At 43.3% G+C, this 19,723-nt stretch overlaps 1 protein-coding gene across 1 annotated transcript in view; it reads right to left on the bottom strand.

Annotated features, from left to right (window-relative positions):
- Positions 1-627: 627 nt before the first annotated feature.
- Positions 628-19,723, bottom strand: part of sarnp (SAP domain containing ribonucleoprotein) — a 101,793-nt gene continuing 82,697 nt past the window's right edge. Inside the window, exons 11-12 of the mRNA XM_051925114.1 lie at positions 1,309-1,383; positions 628-1,197 (exon numbers count right to left, since the gene is read on the bottom strand). Coding sequence (XP_051781074.1) covers positions 1,156-1,197; positions 1,309-1,383 — 117 coding nt within the window. The 3' untranslated portion in view covers positions 628-1,155. The remainder of the gene's footprint in view (positions 1,198-1,308; positions 1,384-19,723) is intronic.

Here is a 19,723-nt window from a genome sequence, read left to right as displayed (position 1 = left end):
ACTGGGAGAAGGGTGCTAAGAGCTGCCAGGGAAGAGGAAAAGAGAAAGGCCTGAGAGAGGACATGCAGGTGATGGGGGTGACAGAGTAAGATGACAAGGACAGGAAGATGATCTGCTGTGGTGACCCCTAACGGGAGCAGCCGAAAAAAGCAGTTAAAGTGCTCCACCGTGTCAGCCTGGTGAATTTCTATCAGTCAGCTGTTCAGATTTGAGCTGCCTAACAGCAGAAGGCCACTCGCCTCACCACTTCTTTGGAATTCTAAGCAGACCCTCATTTGAAGATCTAAGGTTAGGGTTTGGAGTGTAAGGTGAGAGGCATTCTGGGATATGGGATGAAGCAGATTACTGAAGGCTTTGTGAACCATCAGCAGGATATACGATTGTGATGTGCAGTGCAGTGCAGTACCTGGGCCTCGTTTTCCGTCCTCTGCATTGGAGATTTATGGTGGGTGTTGCTTTTGGTCCTCAGTAAAGCTGCCCTGGACACCCCCGTCCTTGAATGAAAAAAAATTCTGTAAATGGATGAAGAGCATTCGGTTCATCAAGCTCGCCAACTGAAAATGGCGGCAAAAGTACACAAGAACTTTAGTAAAACATGGACTTTGGAACAAAGACACGCACACGTTTTATTGTAAAATGTTATTGGTCTACAGTTTATTTCCTTGATAAAACATTTTCCAAAAAAGACAATCTAGTTAAAAAAAACAAAAAAAACAAAACAGACTTAAAATAAACAGTAAAAAAAAAAACAAACACCCAAAGAAACAGATGTAGGTGATCAGCTGCAGTCGTTCAATGACACGGAAGGAAAGATGCATAGCCAGCACAGCTGGGACAACAGTTTCGGATCTCCTGGACCGGCCACCACCACGACTAGAGATGTACACAAAGCTCTGGAACGCCACTTCATTTGCCCAGTGCCCATACGGCCCTCGGAGAGCTGCACAGGGCATTTAGAATGGCACAGTGCAACATCACTAAATCATGACATGGCCCAACATGCAAAAACGGAGGAAAACCAAAATGTTAGAAATTGTTTTTAAAAACATCTGCTAAAAAACGTCAAAAAATGAAGGAACACGCATATATATTTAAAAAGGCAAAACTTCTGCTGAGCAAGTGGAGGCATCAATGGAAGAGGAGCTGCCAGCACTGCTACACGTTCCCAAAACGCTCTGCTCGCTTCCTCTTCTTTGCCTAGAAATTACACCGAGGTGAAAAAAACAAAAACGAATTATTTGAAGATCTACCAGGTCTGCCCTTCCTAAGTTTCAACTCCTGTCCTCCACCTTCATGGTGCCAACATACCTCATTGTCTTCTGTCGTTCCTGCAGCACTGGTGACAATCCCAAATCGCTCCTTTCTTTTCTTCAGCTTCTCGTCCTCCTCAGCCTGTGGAAAAGGTGGCGGAAAGTCAGTGCCATCCCACGGTGAGGCGGGCATCACGGGATATTCAAGCAAATAGACCTTGGTTTTTTTTTTTTAAATGATGACCCAGCTGAGGGGTCAAAGGGGTAGGAACATTAAAAAAAAAAAAGAACAGGAGGGGTCAAGTGATAAAACTGTGCCCCCCTATACAGTTGTGTTTCAAAGTTTGTGAACCCTTTAGAATTTTCTATATTTCTGCATAAATATGACCTAAAACATCTTCAGACTTTCACTCAAGTCCTAAAAGTAGATAAAGAGAAACCAGTTAAACAAATGAGACAAAAATATTACACTTGGTCATTTATTTATTGAGGAAAATGATCAAATATTACATATTTGTGAGTGGCACAAGTATGTGAACCTCTAGGATTAGCAGTTAGTTTGAAGGTGAAATTCGAGTCAATGGGATGACAATCAGGTGTGAGTGGGCACCCTGAGTTTTGATCCATCAAAGTCTGCTCTTCACAACACATCTTTGTGGAAGTGTATCATGGCACAAACAAAGGAGATTTCTGAGGACCTCACAAAAAGAGTTGTTGATGCTCATCAGGCTGGAAAAGGTTACAAAACCATCTCTAAAGAGTTTGGACTCCACCAATCCACAGTCAGACAGATTGTGTACAAATGGAGGAAATTCAAGACCATTGTTACCCTCCCCAGGAGTGGTCGACCCACAAAGATCACTCCAAGAGCAAGGCGTGTAATAGTCGGAGAGGTCACAAAGGACCCCAGGGTGACTTCTAAGCAACTGAAGGCCTCTCTCACATTGGCTAATGTTCATGAGTCCACCATCAGGAGAACACTCAACAACAATGGTGTGCATGGCAGGGTTGTAAGGAGAAAGCCACTGCTCTCCAAAAAAAAACATTGCTGCTCGTCTACAGTTTGCTAAAGATCACGTGGACAAACCAGAAGACTTTTGGAAGAAGGTTTTGTGGATGGATGAGACCAAAATAGAACTTTATGGTTTAAATGAAAAGTGTTATGTTTGGAGAAAGAAAAACACTGCATTCCAGCCTAAGAACCTTATCCCATCTGTGAAACATGGTGGTGGTGGTATCACGGTATGGGCCTGTTTTGCTGCATCTGGGCCAGGACGGCTTGCCTTCATTGATGGAACAATGAATTGTGAATTATATCAGAGAATTCTAAAGGAAAATGTCAGGACATCTGTCCATGAACTGAATCTCAAGAGAAGGTGGGTCATGCAGCAAGACAACGACCCTAGGCACACAAGTCGTTCTACCAAAGAATGGTTGAAGAAGAATAAAGTGAATGTTTTGGAATGGCCAAGTCAAAGTCCAATCGAAATGTTGTGGAAGGACCTGAAGCGAGCAGTACATGTGAGGAAACCCACCAACATCCCAGAGTTGAAGCTGTTCTGTATGGAGGAATGGGCTCAAATTCCTCCAAGCTGGTGTGCAGGACTGATCAACTGTTACCGGAAACGTTTAGGGGGGTCACACCAGATACTGAAAGCAAAGGTTCATATACTTTTGCCACTCACAAATATGTAATATTCGATCATCTTCCTTAATAAATAAATGACCAAGAATAATATTTTTGTCTCATTTGTTTAACTGGTTTCTCTTTATCTACTTTTTGGACTTGACTGAAAATCTGATGATGTTTTAGGTCATATTTATACAGAAATCTAGAAAATTCTAAAGGGTTCACAAACTTTCAAGCACAACTGCAGCAACAGCCAGATACATTTTACAAAAATGAAGTCCATGTGCCACTCGATTGCTTGGCCAACACTTTGCCAATCCCAATATTTAATTTGGCTCGTATTTATTTTGAAAAATGTCCACTTTTGACATTTATGAAATCTTTTCTCAATTCAACAGACAGGCTAAAACTGGAACTGATTGTGACTCCTCCAAATGTGATGGCTCCAAAATGATATGGAAAAATAGTAAAAATATTTTTAGTTAGTGCCATTAGTGTGAATGTCCCTTCATGTCACTGGAACAGTCTAGAGAGTTTCTGACCAAACAGTTTCATGGCAGAAGAGTAAAGCGAGAAACAAAAAGGTATAGCAATCAAAAACAGAACACAACAGCGGACTGTGAAGAACACATAGATAGATAGATAGATAGATAGATATGTAAGGCACTATAAGATAGATAGATAGATAGATAGATATGTAAGGCACTATAAGATAGATAGATAGATAGATAGATAGATAGATAGATAGATAGATAGATAGATAGATAGATAGATAGATAGATAATCACGTGACTGGAATCTAATCCAGCAAAGTAGTGAATCAGACACTCGCGAATTAAACAGAGGAGGGACATTCAAGAGACACCAGTGAAGCCGTTCTTTCTCGGTTTCTCAGGTATGCTTGTGACACCAAAAGTAGACTGCAAGGAATCCATCTTATCAGAAATTCTTGGTACGAGTTTCCTGAAGTAAGGACTGGTGTTCTGTTTGCTTGTCTGCGCGCTGCAGCCGTCCCAGGTGGAGTTTTGTTATTTCCTGCACTCACATCTAAAGCAGCATACAGAAGTTTATACTCGTCACTCCAAAACAAACAGAATGACGCATTTCATAAAAGATTTTGCCTGCTGCTACCACCATCATGCATGCACAGGCATACAGTATCTCACAAAGTGAGTACACCCCTCACATTTTTGTAAATATTTTATTCTATCTTTTCATGGGACAACACTGAAGATATGACACTTTGCTCCAATGTACAGTAGTCCGTGTACAGCTTGTATCACAGTGTGAATGTGCGGTCCCCTCAAAATAACTCAACACACAGCCAATAATGTCTAACAACAAAAGTGAGGACACCCCTCAGTGAAAACTGTCCAGATTGTGCCCAAAGTCTCCATATTTTGGGTGGCCACCATTATTTTCCAGCACTGCCTTAACTCTCTTGGGCATGGAGTTCACACGAGCTTCACAGGTTTCCACTCCTCCATGACGCCATCACAGAGATGGTGGATGTTAGAGACCTTGTGCTCCTCCACCTTCCCCACAGAGGCTCAATAGGGTTTAGGTCTGGAGACCTGCTTGGCCAGTCCAGCACCTTCACCCTCAGTTTCTTTAACAAGGCAGTGGGTCATCTTGGAGGTGTGTTTGGGGTCGTTATGTTCAGTTTCTGAAGGGAGGAGATCATGCTCTACTTCAGTATGTCACAGTACATGTTGGCCTTCATGGTGCCCTCAATGAACTGTAGCTCCCCAGTGCCAGCAGCACTCATGCAGCCCCAAACCACGACACTCCCACCACCATGCTTGACCGTAGCCGAGACACACTTGTCTTTGTACTCCTCACACACGCTTGACACCATCTGAACCCAATAAGTTTATCTTGGTCTCATCAGACCATAGCACATGGTTCCAGTAATCCATGTCCTTAGTCTGCTTGTCTTCAGCAAACTGTTTGCTGGCTTTCTTGTGCATCATCTTTAGAGGAGGCTTCCTTCTGGGATGACAGCCATGCAGATCAGTTTGATGCAGTGTGCGGGGGGGTGTATGGTCTGAGCACTGACAGGCTGACCCCCCTCTGCGGCAATGCTGGCAGCACTCATACGTCTATTTTCAAAAGACAACCTCTGGATGTGACGCTCAGCACATGCACTCAACTTCTGTGGTCGACCATAACGAGGCCTGTTCTGAGTGGGACCTGTCCTGTTAAACCTGTCGCTGTATGGTCTTGGTCACCGTGCTGCAGCTCAGTGTTGCCAGTCTTCTTATCGCCTCAGCCATCTTCATGTAGAGCAGCAATTCTTTTTGTCAGATCCTCAGAGAGTTCTTTGCCTTGAGGTGCCATGTTGAGCTTCCAGTGACCAGTATGAGAGAGTGTGAGAGCAAGAACATCAAATTTAACACACCTGAGACCTGGTAACACGAGCGAGTCACATGACACCCACCGGTGGTGGGGGGGTGGTTAATGGCTAACTGGGCACAATTTGGACATGTTTCACTTAAGGGTGTACTCACTTTTGTTGCCAGTGGTTTAGACATTAATGGCTGTGTGTCGAGTTATTTTGAGGGGACAGCACATTTACAACAAGCTGTACACGGACTACTGGACATTGGGTCAAAGTGTCATATCTTCAGTGTTGTCCCATGAAATGATAGAATAAAATATTTACAAAAATGTAAAGGGTGTACTCACTTTTGTGAGATGCTGTAACACGCAATGATAAAAATCAGACATAATAGGCCTACATTTAGTTTTAGTCGGGTTAAAAAGTTTGTAAGTTTAGTGTCCTCAAAATGTTAGCACAGAGCGGTCACTCCTGCCCCACAGCGCCAGGGCCTGCATTGACTTTGCATGTTCTCCCTGTGTATTTACAGATCGATTGGTCTCAGTGTGGTTAGCCACAGATAACTGCATGTTTTAACACTGAATCCAGGAGATGGCTGAACAATACTCGTCACCTGCTAAAAATGTTTAGTTCATGTGCTGTGAATTAAATTCCATTCATCACATTTTGTTTCCTGGGCTGATTATGCATGGAAGCCTAAAGACAGAGTAACTGGAAGTGTGACTTTTTTTCCCAATAATTGCCATATAGTTAGTTATTCTTTAAATAAGATTCTTTGCATTTATATAGCGCTTTTCTCACTACTCAAATTGCAGGTTAAGGTCCCAACACAGCAGAGTCGCTATTGGCATTTACGGGATTCGAACCGGCAACCTTCTGATTGCCAGTGCAGATCCCGAGCCTTATCTACAGAACTGAACCAGCAATTCCTACCTGGGTATCAACATTCAATAATGGCAATTGATGATGATGATGATATTTTGAGATTAGAAGTGTATGCTTGAGGAAACAGTGCTTTGGTGCCAAAAGGCTGTCAGATAGGAAGAGTTAGATTAAGTGGATGGCCTTTAAAAATGGGCGAATCTTACAAATTTGTTTTTTTTTTGCTTTTTACCCCTCCCTAAAATGACACCGATACTCCATACATCCGTGGAACCTCGGGTCACGAACGTCTCTGAACACGTACAAATCGGGTTACGACCAAAAAGTTCACCAAACTTTTGCATCTGTTCACGACCACACACTCGGTATACGAACAAGCCAGTTTCCCTTCTGGTTTGTGCGCGCTGATGATTTCTGCACGTGCTCAGTCTCTCCCTGTGCAGAGAGAGAGAGAGAGAGAGAGAGAGAGACAGACGCACGCGAGAGAGAGAGAGAGAGAGAGAGAGAGACAGACGCACAAGAGAGAGAGAGAGAGAGAGAGAGAGAGACAGACGCACACGAGAGAGAGAGAGAGAGAGACAGACGCACACGAGAGAGAGAGAGAGACAGACGCACACGAGAGAGAGAGAGAGAGAGAGAGAGAGAGAGAGAGAGACAGACGCACACGAGAGAGAGAGAGAGAGACAGACGCACACGAGAGAGAGAGAGAGAGAGAGAGAGAGAGAGAGAGAGACAGACGCACACGAGAGAGAGAGAGAGAGACAGACGCACACGAGAGAGAGAGAGAGAGAGAGACAGACGCACGCGAGAGAGAGAGAGAGAGACAGACGCACACGAGAGAGAGAGAGAGAGAGAGAGAGAGACAGACGCACACGAGAGAGAGAGAGAGAGAGAGAGAGAGACAGACGCGCGCGAGAGAGAGAGAGAGAGAGAGAGAGAGAGACAGACGCACACGAGAGAGAGAGAGAGAGAGACAGACGCACACGAGAGAGAGAGAGAGAGAGAGAGAGAGAGACGCGCGCGAGAGAGAGAGAGAGAGAGAGACAGACGCACACGAGAGAGAGAGAGAGAGACAGACGCACACGAGAGAGAGAGAGAGAGAGAGAGAGAGAGAGAGACAGACGCACACGAGAGAGAGAGAGAGAGAGAGACAGACGCGCGCGAGAGAGAGAGACAGACACAGAGACACACACACACACGAGACAGACACGCGTGCTCAAGAGAGAGGGCCGGCCGTGTAAGGCCGAGAAGGCAGTTAAAGAATACACCGGGCTTGTTTTTAAAGAGACTGCTTCATGCCATTGTTTTAACCTCGTATTTAATGAAGACTTTTTTCTACTGGATTTTAACCTTCACTTCTGTTTACAGCGATCGGTTCGTAGTGTGCATTGTTACAATGTTACTTTTCTTGGTGGTTTATTAAATTACGGATTTTTCAAATGTTCACGTTTTTCCCTGTGCTTAAAGACTCGTGTTTTTGGCCAGCGGTTGGTAGCCCTATGGTGCGAACTATTGCAGTGGTAGTTAATTATTCCATAGAATGCACAGCGTAATAGTAAACTAAATGTAAAAACATTGAATCTCACTGAAAAAACCTTGAACAGAGAAAACTATTCGTGTGCTTAAAAATCTTTAAAAGAAATTATTCACATACAGTTTGTACGGTCCGGAATAGATTAATTGTATTTACATACAATCCTATGGGGGAAATTACTTCGGGTCACGACCAGAGTTTTGGGACGAATTACGGTCGTGACCCGAGGTTCCACTGTATTTACAGATGCTATACTGTATGCACTTGGTAACACTCTGCCTGAACAATGAACATATTCTGTCATTTTCAAGGCTTTTGTTTTAATGCTGAACCCCAATGTGCTTTACCTCCATCATAAAGCGATTTAAAAAAAATGCTTCACTTCAGAGCACAATGTCATGGGGGAAATTAATCTATCATAATTGTAAAGAAAATTGATCCGATTTGAAAAATATCAAAAGCGCCCACTGAATAAGAACATTTCGGATTTTTTTGCAGACAGCTTTAACAGAAATTCCTTGCTTTTTGTTTTTTTTTTTACTAAGCTCAGGCAGGTTAAGTGACTTGGAAGAGGATTGAAATGGCAGCCTTGTGGCTTAAAGCCCAGTGTCTTAGCCACCTAGCTACTAATTAACGGAGTTTGATGGATTTAAAAGAAAAAAAAAATCTTATGTAAGCAAAGTCCGTGTGTTTTGTGAAGACGCCTTACAAAAGCGAGGGTTACAGGCAAACCAAGGAACGTGTGATCCACCACAGGGATCTCTCGCACCGTTCACACTTACACCACAAGCCGATCTGACAGGAGCCTCTTGGACTGGGAGGTTCACTAGGATGACATCTTTGCCTGAGAGGCCTTGAAAGCTTCCATATTGTAATCTTTTTAGTTAACCTATAAAAGGGGTCATTTTGCTCGACTTCTCACTACATTCATAATGGCTAACACGGTACGACACCCTAGTACTGCGGACTAGGAGGTCGAAACTCCGGGTTTTAAAGAGTACATAGACTCCACCAAGCAGAAGTGCCAAAAGACAGAGGTGCCAGTGCGTCATCAGTAACTTTAATTAATGGATCGATTATTCTTTACGCATTGGATTCAAATAACAGAGGAAATGTGAAAATCAAGGACGTGTTGACTTTCGCAATCTCCATCCAGCCAGTGGTCCGATGTTACAACAAACGTTTGGCGGACAATGGCAGACCGCTGTTCAGTCCATAAAGCTTGTTCAATTGTGACTGATGCTGCCCTGAATGTGGATTTGAAGTAAAATGGAAAGGACTGCGAAAGGTTATCTGGGGACATAAGACCCCTCTGCAAACAGAAGACTCCACTGCATTGTCAACAAGACAAACCCTACAAATTCCAGGTCAGGGAGCAGAGGTCACAACCTTCAGTAGTGTCGTAGAGAAAGAGCGGAGAAAAAAAAAGAAAGAAAAGAAAAAGAAAGAAAGAAAGAAAGGGGGACCAAACCACCCACCCATTCATCGAGGCCCTTGTAATCCACAGAGAGAAACAGGACGGGTGCTGCTGAAATGCAAAGAAGGCCAAGCTGAAAGTTGCTCAAATTAAAAATTAATTATTCATCAGCCGCAGAGGGGGGCTGCCACACGTACAGCGGGGTGCAGCCCAAACTGGAAGAGAGCCACCAATCTCCATAAATCAGCGGCTTGAAACAATGGGCCCTCAAGTCACACTGCGGGCCAACAAGAGAAGAAGGCTATCAATCACCGCAGTGTGCCGTTAACCCTCTGCGGCGCACATCTCGTAACGTCCATGCTGCAGCCGAGAAAATTACTTCATGAATTTTTATTGATTCCTGTTGGCTAAAATGTGAATCCCAACACAAAAGGCTTTGTATATCTTCTAATTAGAATATGATAATGCATCCCACAAGGCGCCCTGCCCTCATTGTTCATTATACATTATGAAATATGTTGATACCATTCTAATCAAAATCGCAGGGAATATAAATAAAAGCAAGGCCAACAGCTGCTACAAATTAAAGTTATTAGGGAAAAGAAATGAATTATTCACGAGGCAGCAGTCGGCCTTTCTGTTTCTCTTTGCAGCGCGTGCCTTTTTGCCTCGTCCTCACCCGGTAACCTTGAGCTCTTCAAGCTGGCCCTCCATTTCATTTTTCCAGAATCTACACCTGCTCTTTTCTAGCTGCAAATTGTACAAATTTGTAAAAGACCAGCAAAAGTAAAACACGGCCGAGCCAACCATAAGCAAATCTCAAAAGAACTACACGGCAAAGCAAATGGACAAAAACACACACACAGCAGATAGTAGGGGGGGAAGGGAGCGGGGGGCTCAGACACGCTCCCAAGTTTAACAGCAGCAGCACATTTCGGACTCCACGAACAGCATCGCCAACCCCCTCCCTCCCTCCCTCGAGTGCACAGCCACTAAATCAACATTGCACAAGTGATCTGTCACACTTGACCCCAGCCAGGGCCCCCGCTCCTCGCACCGTGTCAGCACCAACAATAAGCTGCCCTCCATCTTTAGCAGCTCCCTGACACATTTTGATTCATGAGGCCGCCTGCCCCTGTCAAACTGAAATTACCCCTATCAGAACGCCAGCAACTTCGCATTCATCAACTCCACCTCTGGCCTCTGGCAACACTTCTCATTCTTAATGGGCCATAGACCTCAGGGCAGTGAATTAACCTCTGGGCCTAACACCCCCCCCCCAATCCCAACCCCAACCCCTTCTGAGGCTAATACTGGCATTTTGCTTTCACCTTTCCTACCAAACGAAATCGGGTGAAGCTGAAACCCATCTCAGCAAGACCTGTCAGGTTAAACAGCAGGAAGACTAAACTGAAAAGCTCGAGGTTAAGAGCAGAGAATTCTAATGGGACCAAACCTGGCAGTGTGGCCACCTAGCGGCCGATGGGGAGTCACGAAAACAATCTTGGAACGCAAGAAGGTGGACAAAAGAACAGGAGGAGGCAATTTACTCAAACTTCACAGGGTGCTTATTAGGTTCACGGATATCTCAGATGTCGCAGTGGTCTCATGCAGATACAGAGAACCCTCGTTTATCACAGTTAATCTGTTCCAGACTCTACCGCCATAAAATGAATTTTCACAAAGTAGGATTCTTTATTTATAAATCGAATATTTTCGCAGTTAGAGTATAGAAAACCTGTTTACGACCTTCTAAATACATTTTTTAACATTATTAGAGCCCTCTAGAAATGAAATAACACCCTTTAGTCACCATTACACTCGTATTACTCAATATATTAGACAAAATAAGAGAAAATAAGACATATTAGACATTACAAATATATTATTATTGTACTGTACATTTAATTACACACACACAGTTCTTACACACACCCACTAACCTATGAAGGCACGAGCTCAGTAGGAGAGTCTTCAGGTGGTAAGCTGGAGCGCTGATCGCACCCTCAGGGGACACAGACGCCCCTGGGAAAACCCCTGAAACAGCAGACAGTCTACCTTCACATTGCTCCTTACCCTTCTTACTTGCGCTAACGCGCGATAAACCTCTCACGTGGTACAGTAATCCCTCGCTATATCGCGCTTCGCCTTTCGCGGCTTCACTCCATCGCGGATTTTATGTGTAAGCATATTTAAATATATATTGCGGATTTTTTGCTGGTTCGCAGATTTCTGCGGACAATGGGTCTTTTAATTTCTGGTACATGCTTCCTCAGTTGGTTTGCCCAGTTGATTTCATACAAGGGACGCTATTGGCAGATGGCTGAGAAGCTACCCAGCTTACTTTTCTCTGTGTCTGACGTAGGGGGATTGAGCAGGGGGGCTGTTTGCACACCTAGACGATACGGACGCTCGTCTAAAAATGCTGAAAGATTATCTTCACGTTGCTACCTTCTGTGCAGCTGCTTCCTGAAGCGACATGCTGCACGGTGCTTCGCATACTTAAAAGCACGAAGGGCACGTATTGATTTTTGACTGTTTGTTTTTCTCTCTCTCTTTCTCTGCTCCTGACGGAGGGGGTGTGAGCTGCCGCCTTCAACAGCTTTGTACCGGCGGTGCTTCACATACTTAAAAAACAAACAGCCCTATTGATTTGTTTGCTTTTCTCTCTCTTTCTGACATTCTGTGCTCCTGATGCGCACTCCTTTGAAGAGGAAGATATGTTTGCATTCTTTTAATTGTGAGACTGAACTATCATCTCTGTCTTGTCATGGAGCACAGTTTAAACTTTTGAAAAAGAGACAAATGTTTGTTTGCAGTGTTTGAATAACGTTCCTGTCTCTCTACAACCTCCTGTGTTTCTGCGCAAATCTGTGACCCAAGCATGACAATATAAAAATAACCATATAAACATATGGTTTCTACTTCGCGGATTTTCTTATTTCGCGGGTGGCTCTGGAACGCAACCCCCGCGATGGAGGAGGGATTACTGTACTCCGCTTACTTAAAAGTATTGTGCAGCGCCTCTCAGCTTTGGAATTGGTCGTTTTGTTTCTCTCTCTCAGACATTCTCTGCTCGTGGCGGAACTGTCATCTCTGACTTGTCACGGAGCACGTTTAAACTTTTGAAAAGAGACAAATGTTTGTTTGCAGTGCTTTGAATAAAGTTCTTTTTTTTCTACAACCTCCTGTGTCTCTGTGCAAATCTGTGACCCAAGCGTGACAAGGTGGTGCAGTATCTTCAGCAGGTGCGTCGTTGTCTTCTTCCGCTGAAGGAGTACTAGGAGTAGGCAGTGGGTGTCCAGGTGCGCGGCTGAAGAACATCTTGATAGGCAGTTGCTGGCGCTGTCTTTTCATATGCGTGAGGAGGCTTTTGTAGGGTGTTGCCATCTTTGATCATATCCAAGAGTTTCACCTTCTCCTGGATGGTAAGCATCTTCCTCCGGCGCTTAGTTTCATTGTCAGAAGGCTTAGAAAAAGCAGCACGTTTAGGAGCCATCGTGGGGCTTAGATAAAAGTTCTCAGAAAGTGCATGCGTAGTGACGTAAGCGTGTATGAGAAAAAAATCACGATAGAGTGAAGCCGTGAAAGTCAAAGCGTGATATAGTGAGGGATCACTGTACTCCATAGTTTGTTCCGAATTCCCATGACCAATGTTCCCTCTAAGGAGTAGCATATAGTGAGCAAAAAACATTGTTTATGAGCGACATTTTGTTTAAGCCAAAAATTTATGAGCACCAACTCCGACGGTCGGAGTGAGCGATCGAGCGATAAGTACGAGCGATGCCATCAGAATGAGCAATCGTGCGGGAAGTATGAGCAACGCTCTGAATTCATGTGAGCAATTGCTCATGCACTCAGCTTAGAGGGAACATTGCCCATGACCCTTGGTGTGGATAAGCACCATCTACATCAGGGGTCTCCAACACCTTGATCGCAGCCCCCCTTTTCCAAGTAGCTCACCAAAGGATTAATGAATCCTAACATAAATTTGAAAACTTGATTAGTCAAATTAGGGGTGGGGCGATCTTTCCAAAAAAAAAAAAAAAAATCATATCAGGATCCACAATCTGAATTGCAATCTCTCTTTTCAATAAGAGAATATCCGGACTCAAACTCATCAAGACCTAAGTACAGTCGACCGGCCTGACGTGAACAACTTGATTTACGACCAATATTTTTATTTTGATTTACGACCAACATCATGAATGCGGTCACGTGTATCTGCTTGTGCGACTGTAAACAAACAGCTGCGAGCGTTCGTAGGTGTCAGTCGGAGCCCAGATACATGTGTTTGTGGACGTAATTTCGGTCAGTGCAGTGATTTATATAATTTATTTCGATAATTGCTAAGGAAGGAAGGTAACGAAGGTAAAGAAAGCGATCAAAAATTGTGCAGAAATATGAGAGTGGCGTTCGTGTGACCGATCTCGCTAATATGTACAGCATGTCGAAATCCACCATCGCAACAATTTTACGAAGATTTGTATAAGGAGGCTCCTTCCAAACAATAACCACCTTCCATTTCATTCTCTTCCTGCAGCCCAAAGATGTCAAATTAAATGGTGAGTACAGTATGAAATTGTCGTTTCTTGTAGGCTAGGCACTTTTTATAACTTTTTGGTTAGTACATTAGAAAAATTATTGGTGTTTTGGTAAATTATGCACATTTTACAACCCTTTTTTATTATGAAAAGGTTAAGTAAGTGTTGCTGTGGGAGGTTCGGAATGCATTATGGGTATTTCTATTATTTCTTATGGGAAAAATAGTCTTGACTTACAACCAACTTGAGTTACAACCAGCCCTCGTGAACGAATTGAGTTCATAAGTCAAGGGTCCACTGTAACACTTTATTTTAAATCTCAAACAAAAGTTGACTTCAATTGTTCTCTCGTTCGCTAGCTGAGCGGAGTTAAGGACTACGACCCGAAGCTGGTGAGTGAGTGAGGGAGGAAAAAAGTCACAACAGCAAATGATGTATGCAGTGTATGATGGTATAAAGCCTACTACCATATACTGTACCTCAGCACATTTTAAAATGGGTCACTCTACACAAAATTAAAAATTTCACAGCAGCAAGAATCTGTTTTCTACATTACAATTATTATTATTTTACTCATGAACTTGAGCCTATAAGGGTTTATGATGAAAGTCGCTGGTCGTTTAGAAACACAAACACAGCCCACAATAACAATGTAGATAGTGTTACTTTTATTCATTTTCTGCAATATCCATTTGCCTCCATTTTGAACTTGAACACTTCTGATACAAAGCCGGGTTTCTGGTGCTCAGCAGATACCCCAAGTGTTTCATGGATTTGCGCAAATACATCGGCACCGCAAGCAAACTCTGATTCTTAGCGCAATGAGAGAAGTCGCAAAATCAAATGGAATGTTCAAGCAAATTCTAGAAAAAAAACCAGATCAAAATCCGTTAAGTAGTTCTCTCGTGAAAAGCAGACGGACATTGGATTTTATATATTAGTAAACCTTCAAAATAATGTGCAGTTAAAGTCTCAACAGCATTTCTGGAGCTTAGTGGAGCCTGATAACTTTAAGAATCTTCACCAAGCTGAAATGTGAAAATGTCTGCTTTGTTTGGGTCTCCATACCTCTGTGAGTCTGACAGGAATGTCATGAAGTCAAAGTTCAGAACAAGACTGACGTTGAAATGACTCCATCAGAGTGAACCTCAGTGGCTCCACTCCACCAGACACCTCAGTGCCAGTCATCTGACTAACTAAACAACACGTCACACATGTGAATAAAGTGACACAGTGACATGTGACAAAATGACAAGTGAATGTCCCCTCTCTGGATGAACTGCACGGCTCTCGCTGCCTCAGGAAAGCAGAAAACATCTTGAAAGACTCCTCACACCCCGCTCATGACATCAGGCTGAAGACAGAGGAGCATCAAAACAAAGACTCATAGACTGAATGACAGTTCCTACCCTGTTGCCATCTGGGCACTGAATGCCACCTCATCACCTCCAATGCAGCAGTGCAATAGACGACATCTTCTGCCATAGTGTTCATGTAAGGTCTTATGTTGAATGTTTGTGTTCTACCTCATTTCTTCTTATCCTTTTTTTAATTCTATTTTATTTATATTTTGACACTGCAGAGACTGCACCTAATTTCATTGTATTTGTTACAATGACAATAAAGAGATTCGGATTCTGATAAGTTAGATCTGTGGATCTGGAATTGCATTGTTCTGTTTTGACAGCACTCGTGTTTCAATTCAATGGTGTGAGATACACTAGGAAATGCATACAGACTTACACTGTAGGTGAACTCAATATTTTTTTGTGATGTTTTAATGCAAAATGTGAGTTGTGGACACCAGAATTTTGTAAATGTTCAGGCAACACAAGCTTATTCAGTTTGTTTGGGTTAATCTAGACCTGTGGTTCGCTTCCTGGGTCCTCCCTGCGTGGAGTTTGCATGTTCTCCCCGTGTCTGCGTGGGTTTTCTCCCACAGTCCAAAGACATGAAGGTTAGGTGAACTGGCGATTCTAAATTGTCCCTAGTGTGTGTGCTTGGTTTGTGTGTGTCCTGCGGTGCGTTGGCACCCTGCCCGGGATTGGTTCCTGCCTTGTGCCCTGTGTTGGCTGGGATTGGCTCCAGCAGACCCCCCGTGACCCTGTGTTTGGATTCAGCAGGTTGGAAAATGGATGGACAGATGGATGGGTTAAGCTATGAGAATAAACATGAGGAGCTCTCGGCCATTTTAATTTTGTAAAAGTAGCTCTCAGGGGAAAAAAAGGTTGGAGACCCTGACCTAGATTATAACTTAAATGCAGTTCTTCTTAGTCTGCACTAGGTGATGGAGTATAAGATTCACAAATTAACAAGAATCAAAAATCTGGTGGATCCAACTTTGACGCCTTTGAGCATTCTGAACATCTTGACAAGATTACTGCGTAACCATTTTGACTAAATGACTTTTAAATCCCTTGTCCGGTCAGAGTTCAGCTCACCCTTCACTCCTAGGATACACTTGGATGCACTTTATGTCTGTTTTGCATGGTGACCAAGACTACACAGTGAGAATATTATATGACAGCCTGACACCACCACCACCACCAGTCTGGGCACAATGTCCATAAGGAACAACTAATGGTGCTTTTCCTAAGCTACATGTTCTGACAATCATCTCCTAAAGCACATGTACTTGTGAAGAAAATGGCTGCTATGACTACTGAAAGCCCATTGCGGCACTTCTTGTGTAATTTTGGTGCTATACAAAAATAAATTGCATTGTATTTGAAAAACATTGTAAGTGGAAATTGGAGAGGGCAGAATGGCCTAAAATTCATATCAGACTTTAACTGAAAACTTTGATGGTTTCATTAGATACCAGTATAATGTAATTCTATACAGCTTTCCGACTGAAACTTTAACAAACGGACTACTAAATAATGAAACTGAACTCATGTGGCCCTTTCCCATTGTAACAATATCACTCCGCTGCTCAAATACATTAAACTGCAGGTGTTCACCTCAAAGTATGGCTTTGTTCTCTCGCTCACTGATATCCATTGCCACTGCCATGCAAACCACCCAAGACACAGCTTCTTCATATCCTCTGGGTAAAGTCTCTTAAAAGGGGAAGGCTCATTTATTAGACACCACTCACATTTAAATCCATACAGGAAAGCGTCATCTTTAAGGCCGTACTGCACAAACCCCAAAACGCATCTCCCATATCCTTGCTGTTTCGGTTTAGTGGAGGACTTGAAAACATTTAATTTTTAGCAAACCAGTAAAGGTTTTCTTTAAAGTAACACCAACAGATGAATCTCATCGAATATACAGCGGGGAAAATGAGTACTGAATGCGTCATTTTCTCTCAGTAAATACATTTCTAATGGGGCTCTTGACATAAAAATTTCATTAGATGTCGGTAACAACTCAAGTAATCCACACATACACTTTATGGCACATACATCCGGAAAGTATTCACAGCGCATCACTTTTTCCACATTTTGTTATGTCACAGCCTTATTCCAAAATGGATTAAATTCATTTTTTTTCCTCAGAATTCTACACACAACACCCCATAATGACAACGTGAAAAAAGTTTACTTGAGATTTTTGCAAATTTATTAAAAATAAAAAAACTGAGAAATCCCATGTCCATAAGTATTCACAGCCTTTGCTCAATACTTTGTCGATGCCCCTTTGGCAGCAATTCCAGCCTCAAGTCTTGTTGAATATGATGCCACAAGCTTGGCACACCTATCCTTGGCCAGTTTCGCCCATTCCTCTTTGCAGCACCTCTCAAGCTCCATCAGGTTGGATGGGAAGCGTCGGCGCACAGCCATTTTAAGATCTCTCCAGAGATGTTCAATCAGATTCAAGTCTGGGCTCTGGCTGGGCCACTCAAGGACATTCACAGAGTTGTCCTGAAGCCACTCCTTTGATATCTCGGCTGTGTGCTTAGGGTCGTTGTCCTGCTGAAAGATGAACCGTCGCCCCAGTCTGAGGTCAAGAGCGCTCTGGAGCAGGTTTTCATCCAGGATGTCTCTGTACATTGCTGCAGTCATCTTTCCCTTTATCCTGACTAGTCTCCCAGTCCCCACAGCATGATGCTGCCACCACCATGCTTCACTGTAGGGATGGTGCCAGGTTTCCTCCAAACGTGACGCCTGGCATTCACACCAAAGAGTTCAATCTTTGTCTCATCAGAACAGAGAATTTTCTTTCTCATGGTCTGAGAGTCCTTCAGGTGCCTTTTGGCAAACTCCAGGTGGGCTGCCATGTGCCTTTTACTAAGGAGTGGCTTCCGTCTGGCCACTCTACCATACAAGCCTGATTGGTGGATTGCTGCAGAGATGGTTGTCCTTCTGGAAGGTTCTCCTCCCTCCACAGAGGACCTCTGGAGCTCTGAGAGAGTGACCATCGGGTTCTTGGTCACCTCCCTAACTAAGGCTCTTCTCCCCCGATTGCTCAGTTTAGATGGCCGGCCAGCTCTAAGAAGAGTCCTGGTGGTTTTGAACTTCTTCCACTTACAGATGATGGACGCCACTGTGCTCATTGGGACCTTCAAAGCAGCAGACATTTTTCTGTAACCTTCCCCAGATTTGTGCCTCGAGACAATCCTGTCTCAGAGGTCTACAGACAATTCCTTTGACTTCATGCTTGGTTTGTGCTCTGACATGAACTGTCAACTGTGGGACCTTCTATAGACAGGTGTGTGCCTTTCCAAATCATGTCCAACCAACTGAATTTACCACAGGTGGACTCCAATGAAGCTGCAGAAACATCTCAACGATGATCAGGGGAAACGGGATGCACCTGAGCTCAAGTTGGAGCTTCATGGCAAAGGCTGTGAATACTTATGTACATGTGCTTTCTCAATTTATTTTTAATAAATTTGCAAAAACCTCAAGTAAACTTTTTTCACGTTGTCATTATGGGGTGTTGTGTGTAGAATTCTGAGGAAAAAAATGAATTTAATCCATTTTGGAATAAGGCTGTGACATAACAAAATGTGGAAAAAATGATGTGCTGTGAATACTTTATGGATGCACTGTAACTTAAATTTGTTTTGATTTCTTTGTATGTGTGGATTACTTAGGTAACATATACAGTATAGATAGACTTAGTCATCCACAAAGGGAGAGCATAAATACACATCTTGAAATCGTTTTTTTTTTTTATCCATCCCTAAGCTTTTTATGACCTACCAGGTGTCCTCACAGGTGGCGCAATGGTAGTGCTGCTGCTTTGCAGTAAGAAGATTGTGGGTTCGCTTCCCGGTTCCTCCCTGTGTGGATAGCGCTTTGAGTACTGAGAAAAGCGCTATATAAATGTAATGAATTATTATTATTATTATCACACGGGTGACATGATTACACATACTGGAATCAAAGGCAATACATAGCACATGAGGGGGTGGGGTGGATCAACAAGGTGGGCTTCAGAGGATGTTGGTTCAGAAAGCCTTTTTTTATTATTCAGGTGCCCATAAGCCTGCACATACTGGGTTCATGTCCAAATGTCTGTCGAAGAGCTGTGGTTCAGCCAGCTCTCTGCTGCAAGAGTCCTAACACGGACCAACAACAGCGAGCATGTAGCACCCATCCTGCTTCGCCTCCACTGGCACCCTGTGTCTTACAGGATTGAATATAAAATTGTATTAACCACCCACAAAGCTTTAAATGGCCTCACACCGGACTACATCAGTGATCGTCTCCATCGCTCTGCTCCTGTTCCACTCACTAAGGTCCTCTGATTCTGGTAATCTTGCTGTGCCCCACACTAACCTGCACTCCGTGGGTGACAAGGCCTTTAGTGCCAAGGCGCCCGAACTTTGGAATGAACTTCCTAAATTAATTTCATCAGCTGACTCCATTCATTCTTTTAAAAAACAACTTAAAACTCATCTATTTAGGAGGGCTTCTAACTTAACCGGACATTCTGCCTCCTATTTCAGTCTTCTCTGTCCAAATACTCACTGTAATTTGTGCACATGTTAGATCACAAATGACGTTATTTGTTAGGCTTTCTTTTAGTATTGAATTTAGTATTTTACTCTGGTTTATTGTATTTAATGGCTTTGTATATCCTGTCTCTATTGGCTTTAATGTTCTGTTTAGGAAATCTCTGTTATCCAGTGTTACGTACACCTGCTGTTTCATTATGAGACTCTTGTGCAT

This window comes from Erpetoichthys calabaricus, chromosome 3, assembly GCF_900747795.2.
Source record: "Erpetoichthys calabaricus chromosome 3, fErpCal1.3, whole genome shotgun sequence".
NCBI lineage: Eukaryota > Metazoa > Chordata > Cladistia > Polypteriformes > Polypteridae > Erpetoichthys > Erpetoichthys calabaricus.
Note: the sequence above shows the minus strand (reverse complement) of the source record. Positions and strands in the feature narration are given on the sequence as shown.